This window comes from Mus caroli, unplaced genomic scaffold (assembly GCF_978045245.1).
Source record: "Mus caroli unplaced genomic scaffold, Mus_caroli_1 scaffold_1, whole genome shotgun sequence".
Classification (NCBI taxonomy): Eukaryota; Metazoa; Chordata; class Mammalia; order Rodentia; family Muridae; genus Mus; species Mus caroli.
The window spans coordinates 173,510,841-173,531,488 of NW_028227256.1; the positions used below are offsets into that span (position 1 = coordinate 173,510,841).

Here is a 20,648-nt window from a genome sequence, read left to right on the forward strand (position 1 = left end):
TGTACTAACTAGAACCCCGGAGCTCTTGTCTCTAGCTGCATATGTATCGAAAGATGGCCTAGTCAGCCATCAATGGAAAGAGAGGCCCATTGGACTTGCAAACTTTATATGCCCCAATATAGGGGAATGCCAGGGCCAAAAGAATGGGAATGGGTGGATAGGGAAGTGGGGGGGCGCTATGGGGGACTTTTGGGATAGCATTGGAAACGTAATTGAGGAAAATATGTAATAAAAATATTAAAAAAAAAATGAAATAAAATAAAAACGGGGGGGCTGGTGAGATGGCTCAGTGGGTAAGAGCACCCGACTGCTCTTCCGAAGGTCCAGAGTTCAAATCCCAGCAACCACATGGTGGCTCACAGCCATCCGTAACGAGATCTGGCGCCCTCTTCTGGAGTGTCTGAAGACAGCTACAGTGTACTTACGTATAATAAATAAATAAATCTTTAAAAAAAAAAAAATAAATAAATCTTAAAAAATAAATTCTTATATATAATATATTATAAATATTTTATATACTCTATATCTTCTATATAATGGCATATATTATATCTAAATAAAGATAAAGAAATAAAATTGACATTCACATAATGGGTGGAAAAGGCAAATCAAAAATCAAAACACAAGCAAACAAAAACAACCTCTTAACATGACAAGGAAGAGTTTTTTTAAACTCTTAGCTAAGCTTAAGTATAGGACTAAGAATTAGAAATTTAATAGTATAGACTACCTATCTCTCAGATGACCTTACATCTTCTCTTTTATAAATATTATAGATTTTATGAAAGACCTGTATTCTGTACTCATTACTTAGATGCTGCAATTGTTTATTTTGGTCTATAAAATTATCACGTTGAGAAATCAATTGAAAAGCTTCATAGCATGTTAAAAATAATTTCATTCCCTGATACTGGATTAAGTTCTACAAATGTCACTTGAATGATGCAATTAATTAGAAAGTTTTATTTAGTTTCTGTAACATAATTAATTGCAAGTGAGTGCATGCTGGTATATTTCAGAAATATTTCTGAAACACAAACTAATTGAGAAATCACTACAATTGAATATCTAGTCTGATATTATCCTGTGTTGGCAATTCATGACATGGTTATATAGCCTTGGAGAAGAGCATGACTGTGCATTGTGAAACATATGTGCCTCAACCTACCAAACTTGGGTCCTGGAACCCTGGCTACTCATACATGGACTCCCAAGAAAAGCTTTGCCATTTCTTTTTAGCCTGATCCATATGGGCAATGGCTTTGTCCCTTTCATGAGCCAACTGGTCTCAGAGTCCTTGACAGGTCATGCCTGTGTCAAAATACACATTCACTAAGGACTGTACTCATTCAAGATTCCCTTCAACTGTATGGAACTATACCAGGCCCTCATGGTCCCACAGAAGAAGCACATGACCTTGCCCAGCTGTCATTTCCAAGGAGAACAATTTTGGAGCCACAATATTACCTACCAGTGCTGACAATTCCAGGACTCTTCAAAGGTAGTTATGGCAAGTTACTGGCAGCCAGAGGCATGCAGTGATCGATCCTATGAGGCAGTCCTTACTCCAGAATCGTAGCCACCAGTCAGCAGATATTTAGTCAACAGGTATAAGCCATGGCCTCTAACTGTTTAAAAATCTAAGTGGAAAACCAACTATGGACATGAAATTAGGGGTATTCTGTAGAGCTAGCTCTCTTCCCCTGAGAGTTCAGGGGTTTGGCAAACTTTTGTTAAACACTGCCACTGCTAAAAGTTAAATGATATTAACTCACAATCCAATTATATATATATATATATATTTTTTAAATGTAGAATAAATCCCAAACCCCTATTGCCTCTCATTTATTTTACTGTAGTTTACAATTAGTTTCTTGATGTTTTTCCATCTCCAGAAAATATAGATACTATCCAATGCTATATAGTTCTGTTTCTTTTACCAATTAATATTCAAGATTAGTTATGGTGGGAATAAAATATATCATGGAGACTTGCAAACAGTAGTAAGCAATGGCTCTCTTCCATGTTAGTTCCCAAATAAAAGTACTAGCACACCAGCACACTAGCACACAGGGAGATAGCCAGCGATGCCAAGCAATGTCTTAAGAACCATGGTACACTTTGGGAATACATACAGAAGTTCAGAAATAGGAGTGTTAAATGCTAGCTTTCTGCAAAGCTCAGAGAGGTCAGACATCTTCCAGCATGAGTTAGAATGAAAGAATGAAGAGAAAATATAGTCAGCCATGACTTTATCAACAAGTTACAGCAAATGTGAAGAAGCACACTGTATCTGGACTTAGAGGTATGAGATATTGTATTTCTTCCTTCTTAAGAGAATAACGCCAAGGTAAGGGTTGTTACCTATTGTCAGCGATAACATGATAAAGTAGAAACAAATAACTCCATGTTCTGGTTCCATTCCTGTTGCACTGACAAATACCCTGACCAACAGCAACTTTCTGTATTCTTATACAGTTCCAAGCCCAGCCTGTGAAATGGTGCTATCCACCTGGGCTGGGTTCTCCTCTGAAGCAACCAAGCCAATCTCCCACAGACACACCCTAAGGCAAATTTGATTAATCATAACTTCTCGATTGGTTCTAGGTTGTAGCACGTTGGTTTTAAAACTAACCAGCACACTTAGCTGCCGCAGCATCACAGGTCCTGACCCTCCACTTAGACCTCATCTCTTCAGAAACCCCAGCATCACTGTCTTGGAACTTTGAACCATGTTAAAGACATAGCTCTGCTATATCCACTAAGTGACCTCACTGAGCCTTCTTGCTTTGTTCTCATCCCTTTCATTCTTCTCCTTCATTGCCTTTCCTCACTGGGCATTATGTTGGGCTCCTGAGCTCATAGTTCATCATTGCATGTGCCATATACCCCTGACTACCCACCACATCACTCAGCCAAATCCTAGCCCTTTAGCTTAGCAGAGTCACAAATCTCCACTCCTAGCCTCCTCTCCAGATATTGATCTGCTTCCTCGACCACCTGCCTCAGTGACTTCCCCACCCCTCTGCTCTCCATGGAGTATTCTATCCTTCTGTATGATGCCACATATCTAGGGCCTCGGGGGAGATTTTTCTGACACACAACAACCTTCAAGACTGTCCAGGGTCACCCTTACTTCACTTGTTACAGAGGGCGAGAGGTATCTGATTGGTCACTGAAGACCTTTGCTCAATCCCATCTGTCTTCTCCATGATCTTGCCACTCTTTCACTCTGTACTTTCAACCTGTAATGACTGTATCTGAGTTGCCTTGTTCTGAGTGACCATGTACCCCAGACTGACCTGGAACTTCCTACATGGAAGAGACTGGCCTTAAATTCCCAGTCCTATCTCCACTTCCCAAAGGTTATGACAGGCAAAAACTTCCACGTCTAGCTCTGAGGAAACTTTCTTAGCCAACAGGCTCCTTCTCATGATTGTAAAACATCTTTTCTTCCTTTCTAAGTCATTTTAGAAAGAGAATTCTTCATTTGCTGCCTGCACTTGATGTGTCTACCTCCATCCATAGCCCTCTAAGTGGTGACCAACCTGCTCCTGGTAATCATCAAGCCCCAGGCCATGAGCATTTCTCATTTTACTTGTGACAAATTTGTTTTTCTGGATTCTAGAAGTCCAGGAGTTTGTATCTTGCTGTTCATCCTTTATTAATGTGAGCTTTCATATCGTGTTTGCCCAAGGCAATGGAATTTTGAGAGTTCTATCATCAAAATCTTTCGCTTTTGTTGTCTTAAGGCTTCCCAGGGATGATTGACATCTTTCCTCACACACTGATACTTAGACTTAAGTGTACATGTTTATTAGTTTACAGGAAGATTCCATAGCCCCTTGAATTAAAATGGCTATATAGGAACCACCATTCAAAATACACTGACTCTACCATATTACATTTTGCCTGGTGACATAAGCATCAGCCCATTAGCCCAGCTGGATACCTATACCTTTTATAGCTCTTTGTTCTTTATGATCCCCACCTTTACCTCTACCACCAAGCACCAAGTTATATATGTTACCTCACAATAATATATTTTTGAGTCTGTTTTATCTTCTTATCTTTCTCCCTTCTACTTCCCAGGCTCTTTTCATATGGTCTGCAGAAAAGATCATCCAGCCATCTCAATAACCGTCTATATTTTGAGATCTGCATACAGCACAAAGTTTGTGGACTTGTCCCTGAATTCCCTTCCACTTCATGCACCCCTACCCTGTAGCCTTTTACTTAGCTCCCTGAAACCCTTAGCTGCTTTCTGCTTCCTAGATAGCCCATGTTGGGAATTTGTTCATGTTTGGAGGCCGAGATAACCTTTCTAAGTTATTTTTCACAAACTTCTTGATTCTTTAAGGGTCAGAGAACACCTACCCCAGAGAATTGTTCTAACCTTTCCCAGACTCTGGAAGGGAAGTTTGGCAGTCCTTTTTCACATATTTCCCTTCGTGTTTGCTGCACATTAATTCTGTTTTAGGATATATCTTTATAAGAAAGTAAGATAAGTACTATATTCAACATTCTATTTTTGATTACTGCATATTTTGAACATAGATGACTCCCATAGAAGTTGTAGAACAAGCTGAATACCTAGTATTTAACAACAGATGACATACTGTGTTTGACATGCTGCTGCTATTAATTCTATGAATTAAAGATGAAAGAGACTAAGTCCTTGGTCATGTGCTAGTAACTGATAAATAAAGCATTCCCATAAAGGGCAATGAGCATTGCAGTGTGGATGTAACGAGCAGACAGAATGCTGACCACACCTCCAGGCAGGATGGAGGGGGCAGTCTTGGGGAAGAGTTCTTGAAGGAGAGAGATGCCTTGTATGCTGAGTTTTGAAAACTTGTTACAGTTAGCCTGGGAAAGTAAGTGGGTGTGTAGGAGTGGGCAGACACTTTAAGGACATAGCATTTGTAAATGCACATGAAACCGAGAAGAGTGAGTTCTAGACCGGAGCCCTAGGAAAGACGAGCTGAGAAAAGAAAAGCTGAACAAAGCAGGCAGGAAAAGGCCTGTGAGTTGTACAAGAGCTAGAATTTTTAAAATAATTTCTTTTCATTTTATGTGCATTGATGTTTGCCTCCATGAATATCTGTATGAAGATGTCAGATCATGGTGTTATAGACAGTTCTGAGGTACTATGTGGGTGCTGGGATTTAAACCCAGATCTTCTGGAAGAATACTCAGTAGTCAACTGCTGAGCCATCTCTCCAACTCCTAGGACTAGAATTTTAAACTCAAAGCTATGGGAAGACCACCCTCTCTATACACACACACACTGAGGAGGGCATAGAATCATTTTAAGGGTCATTTTAACTTTCAGTTAGATAATGGATTAGAGAAATGCAAGTGAAAAAAAGAAGAATCAACTGAAGAAAATATGGAAGATTTAAAAAGTAGTAAGGATTTGATTTTTACCAATGGAAGTAGGCATGGAGAAAGAACAGATTTTTTTTTCAGAATTTTTCAGAACTGATAATCTACAGGATAAAAAAATAAATAACTAAATGAGAGGGATCTGTTTCATTTTTAAAATTCTCTTTTTGTGGTTACTTTTGTTTTGTTTTGACACAGGGTCTCACTATGTAGCTCTTTGTGTCCTAGAACTTACTATGTGTAGACCAGGCTCGATTCAAACCACAGACATCTGATGCCTCTGTTTCCCACGTGCACCATTATGCCCGGTTATCATTTCATAAACTCTTAATGTTTACTGTATGTCTACTGTAGACCAAGCCCAGTTGCAAGCACTAATGTACTGGTACACAAAACAAACAAACAAATAAACAAAAACAAAAACAAAAAAACCCCAGGCTATTGCTTGCTATTGCCACAACCCCAGAGTTAGAAAGTAAGTTTCTATTGCTGAAAACACCATACACTTCAGAAACAGGGCCCAGATGCCTCCTGAATTAAAGCCAACATGAAAGCCTTCTCACTGAGGACTGGCTTTCATGGTACCAGAAGGTGTGTGAAAGCTTGCAAAGGAGAGAAGCGATTGATATTCCTACCCAACTATGATGCCTGCACATCACAGCAGTGGCCAGCATGGAACCATATCCCTAAGGATGCAGTAGTAACACACAGGCCTAGACAGTAACCAGCAGCTCTTTAGTTTAAGAGCCACTGGACAAGAATGAAACCAGACCAAGTACTGGAAACCTAGCCAAATACCCAAGGCTAGCAAAGTCATGGATCTTGGAGAAGAACCTACAGAGCCAATACAACTCCTAACTTCTAAATATTTTTGTCTTATAGCCAGAGGAAAGTGTAGTCCTTGCTTCTCATCAAGGGAACTTTGCTCAAATAAACAGAAGTCATTACGGGAAAACCACAACCGATAAAAAACAAAACAAAACAAAGCCACAGAGTTGTGGAGCCCAGTCTCAGTAGATGTATCCCAATAAATAACTCACAACACCTAAGGCTCAGGGACCATCGAAGAGGAGGATGCAGAAAGGTAAAGAGCCGGAGAATCAGAAAAGTTGCTGTGAGACTGTGTCTCCTAGGAATGTCAGAACCCACGAGGTCTCGCCAACGTGACCACTTGAACGTGAGCCGAACAAGAACAACAGCAGTGGGCGTGTCAGAGTTGATGAGGGAAAGTCCACAAGGCCTTGCCCCCACACAAAGAACTAGAAGCAGCTAAGGAACGCTGAGATGGGTGAAATAGTCTTCCCTGGGGAAGAACACGACAATTGGTTTTCCAATATCAAATGGTCAGCGCCCCCAAAACACGCATATGAATAAAACTATACAGACTGAACAAGTTACATTTAGAAACATTTATGTATATACATAAGTGTAGGTAGCAACAATTAATGTAAAAAGAGGCCATGAATTTGAAAGAGATGAAGGAGGGCTGTAGGGGAGGCCTTAGAGGGAGGGAAAGGAAAGGAGAGATGATGGAATTATAATCTCAAAAATAAAAGAATTAAAAATAAAGACCTATTCTGCTGTCACAGGGCTCATGCTCCAGTGGGAAAGGCAGACAGTAAACAAACAATAGAAATGAAGTGCTGGCATTGGCATAGCTTTCACTGTTTTGGTGGGATGCTCAGGAGAGACTGTTCTTAGGAGACAGTACATCAACAGAGATCTTCATGAACAGACAACTGACTATTGCAGAAATCTACACATAGAGGATCTTTTATCTCGGATCAGATACTGACCATTTGTCAGGGAAAATATGACTGGATAGCTATTTGCTTCTAGGCAGAAAATTAATAGAGTTTTCTGTGTGGCACAGTAGTATGTGGTAACCTTATAAAAAGAGTTGGTGTCTTAGTCAGGGTTTCTATTCCTGCACAAACATGATGACCAAGAAGCAAGTTGGGGAGGAAAGGGTTTATTCAGCTTACTCTTCTACATTGCTGTTCATCACCAAAGGAAATCAGGACTGGAACTCAAGCAGGTCAGGAAGCAGGAGCTGAGCAGAGACCACGGAGGGATATTCTTTACTGGCTTGCCTCTCCTGGCTTGCTCAGCCTACTCTCTTATAGAACCCAAGACTACCAGCCCAGGGATGGTCCCACCCACAAGGGGCCTTTCCCCCTTGATCACTAATTGAGAAAATGCCTTACAGTTGGATCTCATGGAGGCATTTCCTCAACTGAAGCTCCTTTCTCTGTGATAACTGACAGCTGTGTCAAGTTGACACAAAAATAGCCAGTACAGTTGGTTTAGTAATATTTTCACATTCTTGTTTTACTTTTTTGTTATCCCTATTTTCTATTCCATACACACACGTGCACACACACACACACCATGTTGTAGGAAGCTTTCATACCTGTGCTGCATAATGTCCTACAGTCCTGGTCCTTAAAACTTACAAGCAGATTATCTTGCAAGTTTAACTTTCCAACCAGCCGGTGCACTGTGGTGTTTGCTACAAAGAGCATCTATTTCACAATAGTCAGGAGTCTGTCTTCCAGATGAATCCTGGACTTCCTAATATTTACCGTCTCTCTTGGAATTTGGTGGGTGGTAATTACATCTCTGCTGACTACAGCTAGAGCCAGGAAGCAAGGAGATAAAAATACTCAGACAACCTCAGCAAACAGCACCCCTTGATCTATCAGATGTTCCAGGACCCTCTCAGCTGTGCCCTCTTCTCTCTCTCGGGCCTTTCTTTCTAAATCTAGAAGCTGAAGAGATTTCTCAAGTGATGCTTGTGACCATGTTTTCCTGGACTGCCATGGCTACCAAAGAGCCATCACAAGGGCACAGTTGGGTTCCTCCATTCCTAATGCAACATGTTCCTATTTCTGCAATTTCCTATAATGAGTCTTCGGATGAAACTGTATTTATACAAATACATAATTGGTTGGCTGTTGAAACGGGAATCAGCATATCTCGTAAAAAGGCAGGAAAAGAAACTCTCAGAAAATTTTCATATGAGAAATGATGGGTGTACTGGTTATTATTTTGTACAGATTTTTCAGAATTAGAACTATGTACGAGGAAGCTGATGAATGTGCGCAGTTAATTGTACCACCTAACATGCTGTCCTGTTGTAGCAGGAGAGGGTGGAACGCCAGCCCTGTCACAGCGTGGCAGCTTCCCACAAGTGAGCAAACAAACGCTCAAATTACTTTTTCCTAGTTGCCCAGCTCAGAGGCAGAGTATGATAGTGCAGAGAGTATCTATGGCAATGCTGTTCCATGAATTTGCTAAGGAATGGGACAATGCTACTTTCTGTCCCTGCACTTAGTCTATAACTATAGGTTCAAGTTAGCCTCAGTTTTCCCATCTGTGAAAGGGAATGAAGACTTTCATAGACATTAAATCATTTAAATCAGCTCTAGGAAAGTGCCTGCTTTGGTGCTTATAACTTTGAGTGCTTAGTAGACCTTCATCTCCCTTTCTTATTATCCTAAGATCTAAAGTACTAAAAGGCACTTTGAGAAGAGAATTTGAAAACAATCATAGCCCTAATAGTACTGATTCAAGTTTTATGTTCCCATACCTAAAGCAAGAATCAGAAAACAATGGCCCAAGGGCAAAGTACAGTGTGCCAGCAGCATTTGTAACATTGACAAACTAAGAATGGTTTTTAAATATTTAGTCTGTTTTCTACTGCTGTGACAAGTACCACAGATCAATCAATAACATAAGGAAAATGGGTCATTATGGCTCACAATTTTGGAAGTTTCAGTCCTTGCTGATTTGGTCCTTGCTGTTACTTTTGGGCTTGCTCTACCATGTCATGATGGCAGGGGTGGTGGGGGAAGAAGGCACATTGTGGAGCAGACTGTTCATCACCTCACAACAGTCATGAGGCAGAGCAAGAAAGAGTATTTCGGTATCCTGATCCCTCGGAATTAGGCCCCACCTGTTAGAGGCTCTACTGCCTTTCATTGCACCATTAACTTAGGGTCTTTAGTCCACGGGTCTTGGGGAAATTCCCCAACTAAAACAGGGAATTAAGAGGTTCTGTACCTCCATGAATATTCTGCCACTACGTATCAGAGTTATTATGGCTAAATAGATTTATCAGCAATTTAGAAATGAGCCCATTAAGCAAAATCTATTTTAAATTGCAATTAATGTTTCACATCTAATTTTGTCTCCCAGGCCTGTCAGAGAATTTGCCATGCCAAGAGGAGCCAACAGTTTCTGCTACTGTGGTAAAGCAAATGTGATCGTCACTGGAGGTAAAAGGACAGCTTACATCATAGATTGTTCTGGTTCTCTCACAGGGCTCTTTTTGTGTTGAATGGCCAGAAATCACCTTCTAGAATAATTTAAGTGTTCTGTTCCATTCACTGAGGTATTGGATATGGAGTCATACTTTAACAAAGCGTTCCTTTAGAGCTAGTAAAGTCATGGACCTTGGAGATGAAGCTACAACCACCACTTTTCTTAACCGGCATAATTTCTCAACTACATTCTAAACATTTGTTTTTATACCCACAGATAAGATTAGTCCTTACCCTTTGATAAGTATTAAGGAAACTTCTCTTTGCAAAAGATGGGGTCCATTGCAGAAAAACACAACCAGCCAAAAAGCAGACTTGTGGAGCCCAGTCCCAATGGATATATCTATAAAACACTCCCATACATAAGCTCAGGGACATTGAGGGAGAGGGTCTGGAAAGGTTATCAGAGCCAGAGGATCAGGGAGTTTGCTGTGAGGTGCATCTCTTAGTAATGTCAGAAGCTGCACCCATGGTCTTACCAACCTGACTGTCTGCACATGAACTGAACCAGGACAATAATAGACAACCAAAGTGGACAGAGTGAAAGACCATGTCTTACTCAGGGTCTCTATTCCTGCACAAACATCATGACCAAGAAGCAAGTTAGGGAGAACGGATTTATTCAGCTTACACTTCCATATTTTTGTTCATCGCCAAAGTAAATCAGGACTGGAACTCAAGCAGGTCAGGAAGCAGGAGCTGATGCAGAGGCCATGGAGAGATGTTACTTACTGGCTAGCATCCCATGGATTGCTCAGCTTGCTTTCTTATAGAACCCAGCACTACCAGCCCAGGGATGGCACCACCCACAATGGGCCCTCCTGCCTTGATCACTAATTGAGAAAATGCCTTACAGCTGGATCTCATGGAGGCATTTCCTCAAGGGAGGCTCCTTTCTCTGTAATAACTCCAACTTGTATCAAGTTGACGCTCAACCAGCCAGTACAGACTACAAGGCCTCAATTCTACACAAAGAACTACAAGCATCTAGAGAATGCTGAGAGTGGGAGAAATAGTCTTTTCTAGGGAAGAACTGGTTGTCCAGTGTTAAATGGTCAGCTCCCAAAACATACATATAAATAAAATTATTCAGACTGAGCAGGATGTATATGTATATATATATATATGTATGTGTGTGTGTGCATGTAACAACAAAAGAAATTGAAGGGAGAAATAATATAATTTTACTATAATCTCAAAAATAAAACAAAACACCTTTCTTAGCCCAAGCATCTGTGAAAGGAATTTTCCTCTGCTTTATTATTGTGTTTCATAGTTTGCCTTTATGACTTTATGACTTTAACTTTTCTAGGATGTGTGTTTTTTTCTGTGTGAGACCATGAGCTCCCCAATTTGAAAGAAATCCTAGAGTTCCTGTCTATGATCAGAAAGGTCAAGAGCCAGTTAACAGAGACAGTAGACAATAGACCAGTACACAGGAGAGGCCAAGGGATAGTAAGGTAGAAGGTGGGACTGGCCCTTTGCCAAGAGCAAGGGGAAGGATGGCAGCATGGGGCGCTTAATGGGAAGGTGGGGGACAGTACTAATCTTTGGGCTCAGACTCCTGCTCTGTTCTACTGTGATGACAATGAGTCTGGGCTGTGGAGTCAAGCTGGGTATAAATCCACTACCAGGCTGTGCAGTGGGCAGACTACTTACCCCTCAGAGCTTCAAGCTCATCTTGATTGGAGTTAGCGATACTACTTGCTTATAAGAAAACTGTGTTTCATATGGTAGTGTTTAGAATTAAGACAATGAATGGATGCCTAGAACTAATAGGTTCTCAATAAATGTTAGTGTTGGGGATCAGTGAGATGACTCGGTGAATAAGGGTGCTCTGGGCCAAGCCTGACCTCCTGAGTTTAATTCCAGAACCTGCATGGCGGTAGGAAAGAACTGACTCCCACAAGTTGTCCTCTGACTTCCACATACATGTGCACTGTGATGCATGTACCCCTCCATATACACACTCAAAAAAATTAAATAAATAAAGTGTATTTAAAAATAAATGCCAGTCCAGTCCATTTAGAGTATATAAGCAAAATCACGTTGGTAGTGATTCTGTTGTGATGAAACTCCCGAAGCACCCGTGTTGCTAAGTATAAACAGCTCTACTCTTGGTGGTGGAGTGTATCACTGCGGTGGGCTTTGAGGTTTCAGATGCCCAAGCCAGGCCCAGTGTCATTCTCTCTTCTTGCTGCCTGATGATCCAGATGTAGAACTCTCAACTCCTCAAGCACTATGTCTACTTTCATGCTGCCATGCTTCCTGGCCGTGATGACAATATATACTAATTCTCTAAACTGTAAATGAGCCCCAATTAAATGTTTTCCTTTATAAGAGTTGCCATGGTCATAGTGTCCCTTTACAGCAATAGAAACCCTACGACATTATTATTATTATTCCAAGGTGAGATAATCTCTGAGAATCTAAAGCTCATATTTTCAAGTACACTCTACACTTTACATTCAAATTTATATCCTACTTTTAGCATTTCAAAAATACTTCTTTGAAATTAGCTTATGTTCCAAATACTATTTTTTAAAATTTTACCAAATATTACTGGGTAGTCTATAGAAAGCAACAGCTTCAAATAGAACAAAGCTTTTTAAAAATAGAACAAGGCAACCATCACTGCAATGTTGTGAGCCTTCAACTAAAAGCATGAAGACGAGAAAGGAAGGCATGCAGAGGAGATGTCTGCAGACCAGTGTGTGGCCCTAATGTTTCCTCACACCTAATTCCTGTGCAATTCCAAGAACACAGGGGCATCTGAATCACTCATGGTCTCATTACACTGACTATTAAAGGAGACTCTGCCAAAGCCTACATCATACACAGGAACAAGTGCTAGAGTACTTCCTATAGATGGAAAATCACATCATGATTTCTTTCAGGTATCTTTTTAAAAAAAAATGACTTATTTATTTTATGTATATGAGTACACTGTAGCTGTCTTCAGACACACCAGAAGAGGGCATCGGATCCCATTACAGATGGTTGTGAGCCACCATGTGGTTGCTGGGAATTGAACTCAGGACCACTGAAGAGCAGTCAGTGCTCTTAACCGCTGAGCGGTCTCTCCGGCTCCCACATCATGATTTCTTGACCCCTGTAACCTTTTCCTGAGTTGATAACTGTCTTTGCTTATCTTATCTTATCTTGTTGGAAATGGGTACACAGGTACAATTCCAAGACTACACTGCAAGCCAGAAGGAAGTGGAGGGGCTCCAGTAGATGATCTGGTAGATGAAGCACTGAGCACACCATGCTAATCATCATTAATCATCATTCATTAACATGACAGGTTTCCTGAATCAATCTATTTAAAAGAAAGGAAGGGTTCTTTCAGCTTACACTTCCAGGACCTTTAATCCTTTGTGACTGGGCCCTGCCTATAGAGAGGCAGATCATCATGGCCAGAAAACATGGCAGTGCCCTGGTTACCTTATGGCGTCTAGCAAATAGAGAGAAAGAGGAAGGAGCCTTGTTCCCCATCTCCCTTCTAAAGGCCTTCCTTTAAAGACCTCATGTCCTTCCACTTGGCTCCACCTCCCAAAGCTCTCACTAGTTCTCAACAGCAGTTCAAACAGGGCTCAAGGGGGAACATTCCAGATCCAAACTATAGCAATGTCTAAGAATCAATCTGCAATAGATACCGCCTCATCAGGGAAGGTCTGCAATTATATAAAAATATTAGCCTAGCATCCTAGTGAGAACAAATCCTTTAACTAAACAGTGTTCACATAGCTGGCCAAAGGATTCTAAACATGAAGAAGAAAGACATTCATCTTAACGACCTTTCATTGCTCACATACAAAAGAGAGCAAAACTTCATGAATATCAGTTTTTGGATTCTTTGTAAGCATAGTTTTGTAATCAATCCCAAGGGAAAATGTTTTGTGAAAGTTCTGGGAATGACTTTACTGTTTGTAGATACCGGCATTCATGCCATTAACCTTAGTGTTGATCATAGTATGGACTCCTCAAGTTCAGCTTAGAAATACTATGAATTATGGGGTTTTGAGCTCTCATGAAGGCAATCAAATGTCGAACAGCATGACCCACAAGCTGCTAGTACTTTCCAGCATGCTCTAGTTACCTAATTCCCACAGATGCAGAGGCTCTATTGGTAGAAAACACAAACATTCCCTCCCTGGGACAATACTCTTGTTGATTAGTGACTCAGCCGTGTGCCTCTAAACCGCATGTGCTGCTGCTGACTACGAATGCACAAGTACTGTTCTGCTCAGCACAGCAGCCTCTGCAAGTGTGCTAGGATCCCTGATGAAGTTGGTAAAAACAGGAGCTCTTCAGGAAACAAACAAACAGCATGCAAAACAAACAAATGCCCACCAAGACTGGGTACTTACAAACAACAACAACAAAATAAATAAGTAAGTAAAAATTAAGTTTCTAAGCATTATTTGTTGATCATCACATGTTTTAAAAAGTCAATATTGTTTTCATTTATCATTTCAAGAATTAGGCACCCCGTTTGGAATGTTCTGAACATAAAAACCCTGGACTCCCACCTCTGATAACTCAAGAGCACTGTGTACATTCTTTTCATGTTATATTCAAGTATCTTTATGCAACTGTTAATAATGAGGAACTCTGGTCCATCAGACTGTGTTAGGAACATCAGATTGTGTTCCTAACCTTCACAAATTCAAAATCTAATAATTGAAATAAGACAAGTCTAGACAGCACTAATACAAGGCAGAGCCTGAATCAACGGAATACAAGATATAACTGAAGCATTGCATAGCTCGAGAGCTCCATATCATGTGGCCTCACATAGCCTTTCCGCTCATTCTGTAGGGCACCACACATACTGTATGAGGACTCAGCATCCACACAAGCAGTAGGCCTGCTCGGGAGGTAGATAAGGGAAGACTATTTCCTCCACAGTGCACACAGGCAAAACCCTGGTCAAGAGGCTGTTGTGAAAAGAATCAAATGTGTTCTAGGATGATCAATGAGCAACTGCTACTTTTTACTGTGCACAATCTGTTGAACTGTCATAGTTACTAAAGACTCTATTAGAAATTGCAAATTCTCAGTAACTGTAAACAACTCTTCCCCCGGAGTAATACTTTTGTTGGCTAGTGACTCAGCCTAGAGCTTTGCTTCATATCCTTATACACTGACTGGGACTCAAGCAAAAATCCCTTGTATTCTTCCTTGTGTGATACACTGTGGGGTGGTGGGCTGTGCACAGATAGCCTGGTCCCCGGTCCAGCAAAGGTCTAGAACCCTAGTGACCCAGTGGGTGGTGATTTCAGCCTGCATGGGACAGAAGGTGTTCAACCTCACCTCCTGGGCCCCTGGCTCCTGTCACAGATTCAGCCTTCCACAGCCCCCTCTCCCCCCCAAAAAAACCCACAGAGAGGTATGTGGCCATCAGTCCTGTAAGAGCAGCACCAAGCCCTCCCACATACAAATAAGGTTTCCCCAAAGCTCTCAGACCAAATCAATGAGAAGAACCTGTTTTCAGACCCTTTCCCATCCCCAAACTGTATATAAGAATCCTATCTGGAAGGATTAGAGGTGGTGTGAGAACTATTCCATCTTGTCTGAGCCTTCTGTCCTAAGAGCTGCAACACTCGGGAAGTGGCGCACACCTATAATCCCAGCACCCGGGAGGCAGAGGCAGGCAGATTTCTGAGTTCGAGGCCAGCCTGGTCTACAAAGTGAGTTCCAGGACAGCCAGGGCTATACAGAGAAACCCTGTCTCGAAAAACCAAAAAAAAAAAAAAAAAAAAGATGTCTGCTTTCCCTAAGTGCCACCTGAAGCTGCACTCCTCACTGACTAGTCGGCCTCTCATCAGTCCAGCCCCACCTGACTCAGTGCAGGGCTTCATTCCCTGGAAGGCATGGCAGAGATGGAGGTGGAGCCAGCTGCAGCAGCAGAATTGGTGGAAGCGACTTCCCCTCCCTGCCTGCACTTACTTCCCTTCCCTGGAACTCTTGTGCCAGGCCGGGCCAGAGATCTCTGTTGAAAGCCCACAATACACAAGCCACAGACTTTCTTCCACGGAGAGCCTCACCTCCCCCGACAGTAGTAACACCTACTTCAGGAATACTGCAGTTGATGTTAGGAATACTTGTGAACCTGAGGGGCAAATCTTGGAACATGCCTAGTAATATCCGTACATCTTAGCTGTTGCTGGTGAAAAGCAACGAGGGTGATATAATACTGTGTTATTGGAATTATTGCTTTGAAGCATGTAACTGAACCCCCAAGGCTTCCTCATTGCTATAACAATGTGAATTTGCTCTCTACCCTCTCTGAAGTGACCTTGCCTTCAGCTAAAAATGGAGCAGGACAAAATCTTGAAAGATTATCATTTTATACGTGAGGAAATGGAGGCCCCTGCAAAGAAAATAATTTGCCAAAAGCCATGCAGCTAGTCAGCTTGTAGAGTTAAGGTTGAGTCAACTATCTTTGCCCTCAGCCTGGTTTTCTCCTTTCTGGACCACTGTGATGCTGCACACCAGAGTGCTCTCCCACATCATCCTCTGTGATCTGGAACACTGTGATGCTGCACACCAGGGTGCACTCCCACATCATCCTCTATGATCTGGACCACTGTGATGCTGCACACCAGAGTGCTCTCCCACATCATCCTCTATGATCTGGACCACTGTGATGCTGCACACCAGAGTGCTCTCCCACATCATCCTCTGTGATCTGGAACACTGTGATGCTGTACACCAGGGTGCTCTCCCACACTGTCCTCTGTGATCTGAGCCAGCTCATTTCATCTAAAGTGATGCCCTGGGACTAAATGAAGACAACAGAGATGAGTTTGCTAAAAGAAAGAAAAGCCTGTCTTCGATGAGTAGCTTTGTTTAAATCATTGCTTAGGAAAAGAGAGAGAGAGAGAGAAAAAGAGAGAATGAGTTAAATAAAAAAATAACACAACAGGTAATCAACTACTTATGAACCATAATTTATGATATAAATAGAAAAAGTAATAAATTATATTTGATATAAATATTTGATTATTCATATTTGAATTTGTCTATGAATACTTTATCTCTAAATATTTCTCACTTGACTTGTGGCTATATTAGATTATAAACACTTCAAATCAAGAATCATACTTCACATATCTGTGTGGAAGCTTCTCCCACTGCCTCCCCCAACATTATACAAACCAGGGACTTAAAACAGTCAGGATCTGTTCAGTTAGACATGTATAAGCTCATTTATTCTCACAAAACAACTGTGCTATATGCTAATTGCACTAGTAGAGCAAGATCTTTGGAGAACTAATAAATAATACATTAGATTTCACATTAAAACTTACTTAACAAGCAGAAATCATGCAAGAGTTGTTTGTCAAGAATCACCACGAGTGACTGACCCAAGCTCATCATATGAACAACAAACAGCCACAAACACAGGATTAGTGCTGCTGAAGGCTCAGGCCCAGAGAGCATGGGAATAAAACTTCTTGACTCCATCAGGAATCAGGAAGGGAGACCTGAGGGAGCACTAGAGAGGAAATGCCACACCTCAGGTTAAAAGCACATGACTTGTTTTTCCTAAAAAGTAGATCTTGGGTCACAGGTAAAGACACTTGCCCCCAAACTTGCCAAACCCGAGTTCAACCCTGGGATGCACATAATAGAAGGAGAGGACCAATTCTTACAAGTTGTCCTTTGACCTCAACACCTGAACCATAGCACACAAATGATCTCCACTCCACCTACATGCATGTGCACACAAAATAAATAAGTAAAAATATCATTTTAAAGTAGATTTGGGGGAAGAATAATATCTAGAATTTATGTATCCTCAAGATCCAGAAATTTTTCATGTAGGTAGAAATCTTTCAATAAAGATTGATTCTTGCTCTTAACACTTAAATTTAAGAATTTCCTGCTTGAGGATGGCCTTGTCGGTCATCAATGGGAGGAGCGATCCTTGAACTTGTGAAGGCTCTATGCCCCAGTGTAGGGGAATGCCAGGGCCAGGAAGTGAGAGTGGGTTGGTTGGTGAGCAGGGGGGAGGGGGATGGGATAAAGGATTTTCAGAGGGGAAACCAGGAAAGGGAATAACATTTAAAATGTAAATAAAGAAAATATCTAATAAGAAGAATTTCCTGCTTATCTACCTTCTAATACTGTGTTGCTGAACTAATAAGATTGAGCCATCATAACAAAATACGATGGATTATGTAGCTTAAACAACAAAATTTTATTATCTTTTAGTTCTGGAGGCGTTTGATCCAAGATCAAAGTATCAACATGGTCACCTCCTAATAAGGACCATCTCCGTGGTGTATATATAAGTGGCCTCCTCATGTGGTAGGGAGATGAGGTGAAAGCTACCTTGTTCCTCTTCTTATGAAGACCTCATCTTTATGACCTTATTTAATGCTAGCCTCCTCCCCAGATATGCTCAAATTGATAGTTATGGTGTCTACATAGATTTTGAGAGGGCACAATTTGGTCCATAGCAAATAAGAACCATCTGAGTCTTGGTTTTTCAGCCTTCTTCCCATACTACTTCAAGATCTAAGTACCCAGATAAAAACAGTTGACCTTCACAAAGGAACTAGATGAACTGACAAAGGTTCCATTTTGAGTCCAATGCATGTTCTTCTGACCACCATCCTTTGGCACTTAACACTTAACCTCCAAGCTGGAACTTCTCATGGCAACCAAGAAATATCTCAATAACTACTTAATGAGCTCTTACTATGTGTTACCTGGTAGGATAGCAGAAGCCAGAAGAGCATGCTGTCTCAAAGAGGAGTCTAGTAGATTATTCATTATAAATAACTAATATCTAATGATTATGTAGTGGGATGGCACATTGACATGATGCTCAGTTCTTTTGTAAAGTATGGAGGTATTCTGGCACATTCTTGAAGAATTGGATTAGGAGAGAATGAAAAGGGTAGAGAAAACACTAGAATTCTTTTTCTTGGGGTCCAACAAAACAGCTGGAATCTCTTACATTTGGCTAACCTATGAATATCTAGGTACCAACTCACCCAGTTGTCTCCCATATAGAGATGGCATATTCAGCATGGGTATGTCTGCTTAAACAAAAAGTCTCTAGCCTTTATAGGCAAGTCAGTCCTGTGGGTGGCCAAATGCATGCTAGCAGATAAAGTAAAATAGATAAGTTGAATTTTAGGATTTATATATAATTATCCCTTGGTTATGAGAGCCTGACTAGAACAAGGTAGAAAGGAGAGAATGGTACCCAAAGGTTCTCCTCTGAATTCCTCAAGTACCCTGAGGCAGGTGTGTACCTGCACTATGAAAACCCTCAAGCACACACTTATGAGTGACACACACATGCATGTGGAAACTGACTATTTTTGCTCCACATGCAAGACCTAGGCACCTAACTGAATTCCTTGCAGTTGGGTGGTTAGGTACTAACTTTCAGTGAATAAACACCAGAGTTCAGATTACATATAACTAAGAAGAAAGATATTTTCATTGCCAGTGTCATATTATTTTGGAATTTACTTGTTTTAAGTGGCCTTTATTATGTGCACAAATGCGTAGCTATAACTTATTTATATTTTTAAGAAGAGTAAATTGTGTAATGATTTCTAAAATATAGATTTTTTGAGATATTGGATTTTCTATTTCACAAATAACTCATTAAACATCATCCTGAAAGCTGAATCATAAAAGTATTATGGAATTTCAAGACAATATTCTTGAAGTAGTATGATCTAGCATCCTTATATTACAAGAACTCCTAAGGATTGGATGATTTAAAGTATTAAATTATTCAGTTTAGTGATTTCGATATGATGTATTCAGTATAATATAACAGAAAGTGGGATGAAGGAGTTGGGGGATGATGGCTTCATGTAAGAGCACATGCTACAGACGCACAGGGACCTGAGTTTGCTTGTCAGCATCCATGTTTTATTTTAGTTGCATCCAAGTTGCTTATAGTTTAAATCCCAGCATCCACATGCTGGTCAGACCACAAAGCTACTGGCCTTGTGTTGTGGTAGAAGCATTTTGGAAAGCAACTTGGCAGTGCACTTTAAAGTCATAAACATGATTTAACATAATGTTTCTACTTCTGAAAACTTACTGTTAGCAACGAATGTAAGAAACAAATTTGAACACGCAGATGAGCTGTTTGTTGTGGTGGTTGTTGTTGTTGTTGTTGTTGGTTTATTATAGCATTACTGAATAAAGTAAAAGGGAAAAATCCAGAACCAGAGAATTATACATCATAGATGATGGCTAAGAGAGTATGAACTATCAAGGGAAAGTGACTTAACTATAAAAATAAAAAAGTATGGCTTTTCCATCATTGATAGCAACATGGACAAACTTGTGAGTGTCATGCTAATGAAATAGGGGAAACACAGGAAGACAAATACTACATTTTAATGGGAAATTACAGAATTGATCTTAAAGAGCATATAGGATAGTAGCTATCAGAGCCTGGGAAGGGTGGAGGGGAGGAGGGATGAGATCAGGTGGTTGATGGTTGCAGGCACACAGTTGGGCACCGGGAATGCCTTTCAACATTCTGCAGCACAGAAGCATAACTATAGCTGAAGGGCATTAGTTGACTATTTCAACATTAGACAGGATTTTTAAATGAAAGCACTTATTTTAGTATTTCACAGTAGACAGGATTTACAAAGTTCCCAACAAAGAGATACACATATCTATGATAAAATATATCATTCTGATCATCATATCCTGTATGTGAATGTTGAACCGTTATGACATACATACATACATACACACACACACACACACACACACACACACACACACATGTTCCTCAGGCTCCCACCTAGCTAAAAAAAAAAAAAAAAAAAAAGAGCTCCAGACTCAGAGAGACCCTGACTCCAAAATAAGACACCTGAAATAGACCTCTGGTGTTCACACTGACATACACAGGTGGTTGTATACACACACACA

The 20,648-nt window shown here is 40.8% G+C and overlaps 1 protein-coding gene across 2 annotated transcripts in view; it reads left to right on the forward strand.

Moving 5' to 3' along the window:
- The window catches only part of Wdr64 (WD repeat domain 64), a 124,038-nt gene that overhangs the window by 42,430 nt on the left and 60,960 nt on the right, over positions 1 to 20,648 (forward strand). For both annotated transcript variants that reach the window (XR_015046592.1, XM_021175403.2), the window contains exon 9: positions 9,589 to 9,668. Coding sequence is in view for 1 of the 2 variants with exons in the window: in XM_021175403.2 (XP_021031062.1) it covers positions 9,589 to 9,668 (80 nt within the window). In the remaining variant the exon portion in view is untranslated. The remainder of the gene's footprint in view (positions 1 to 9,588; positions 9,669 to 20,648) is intronic.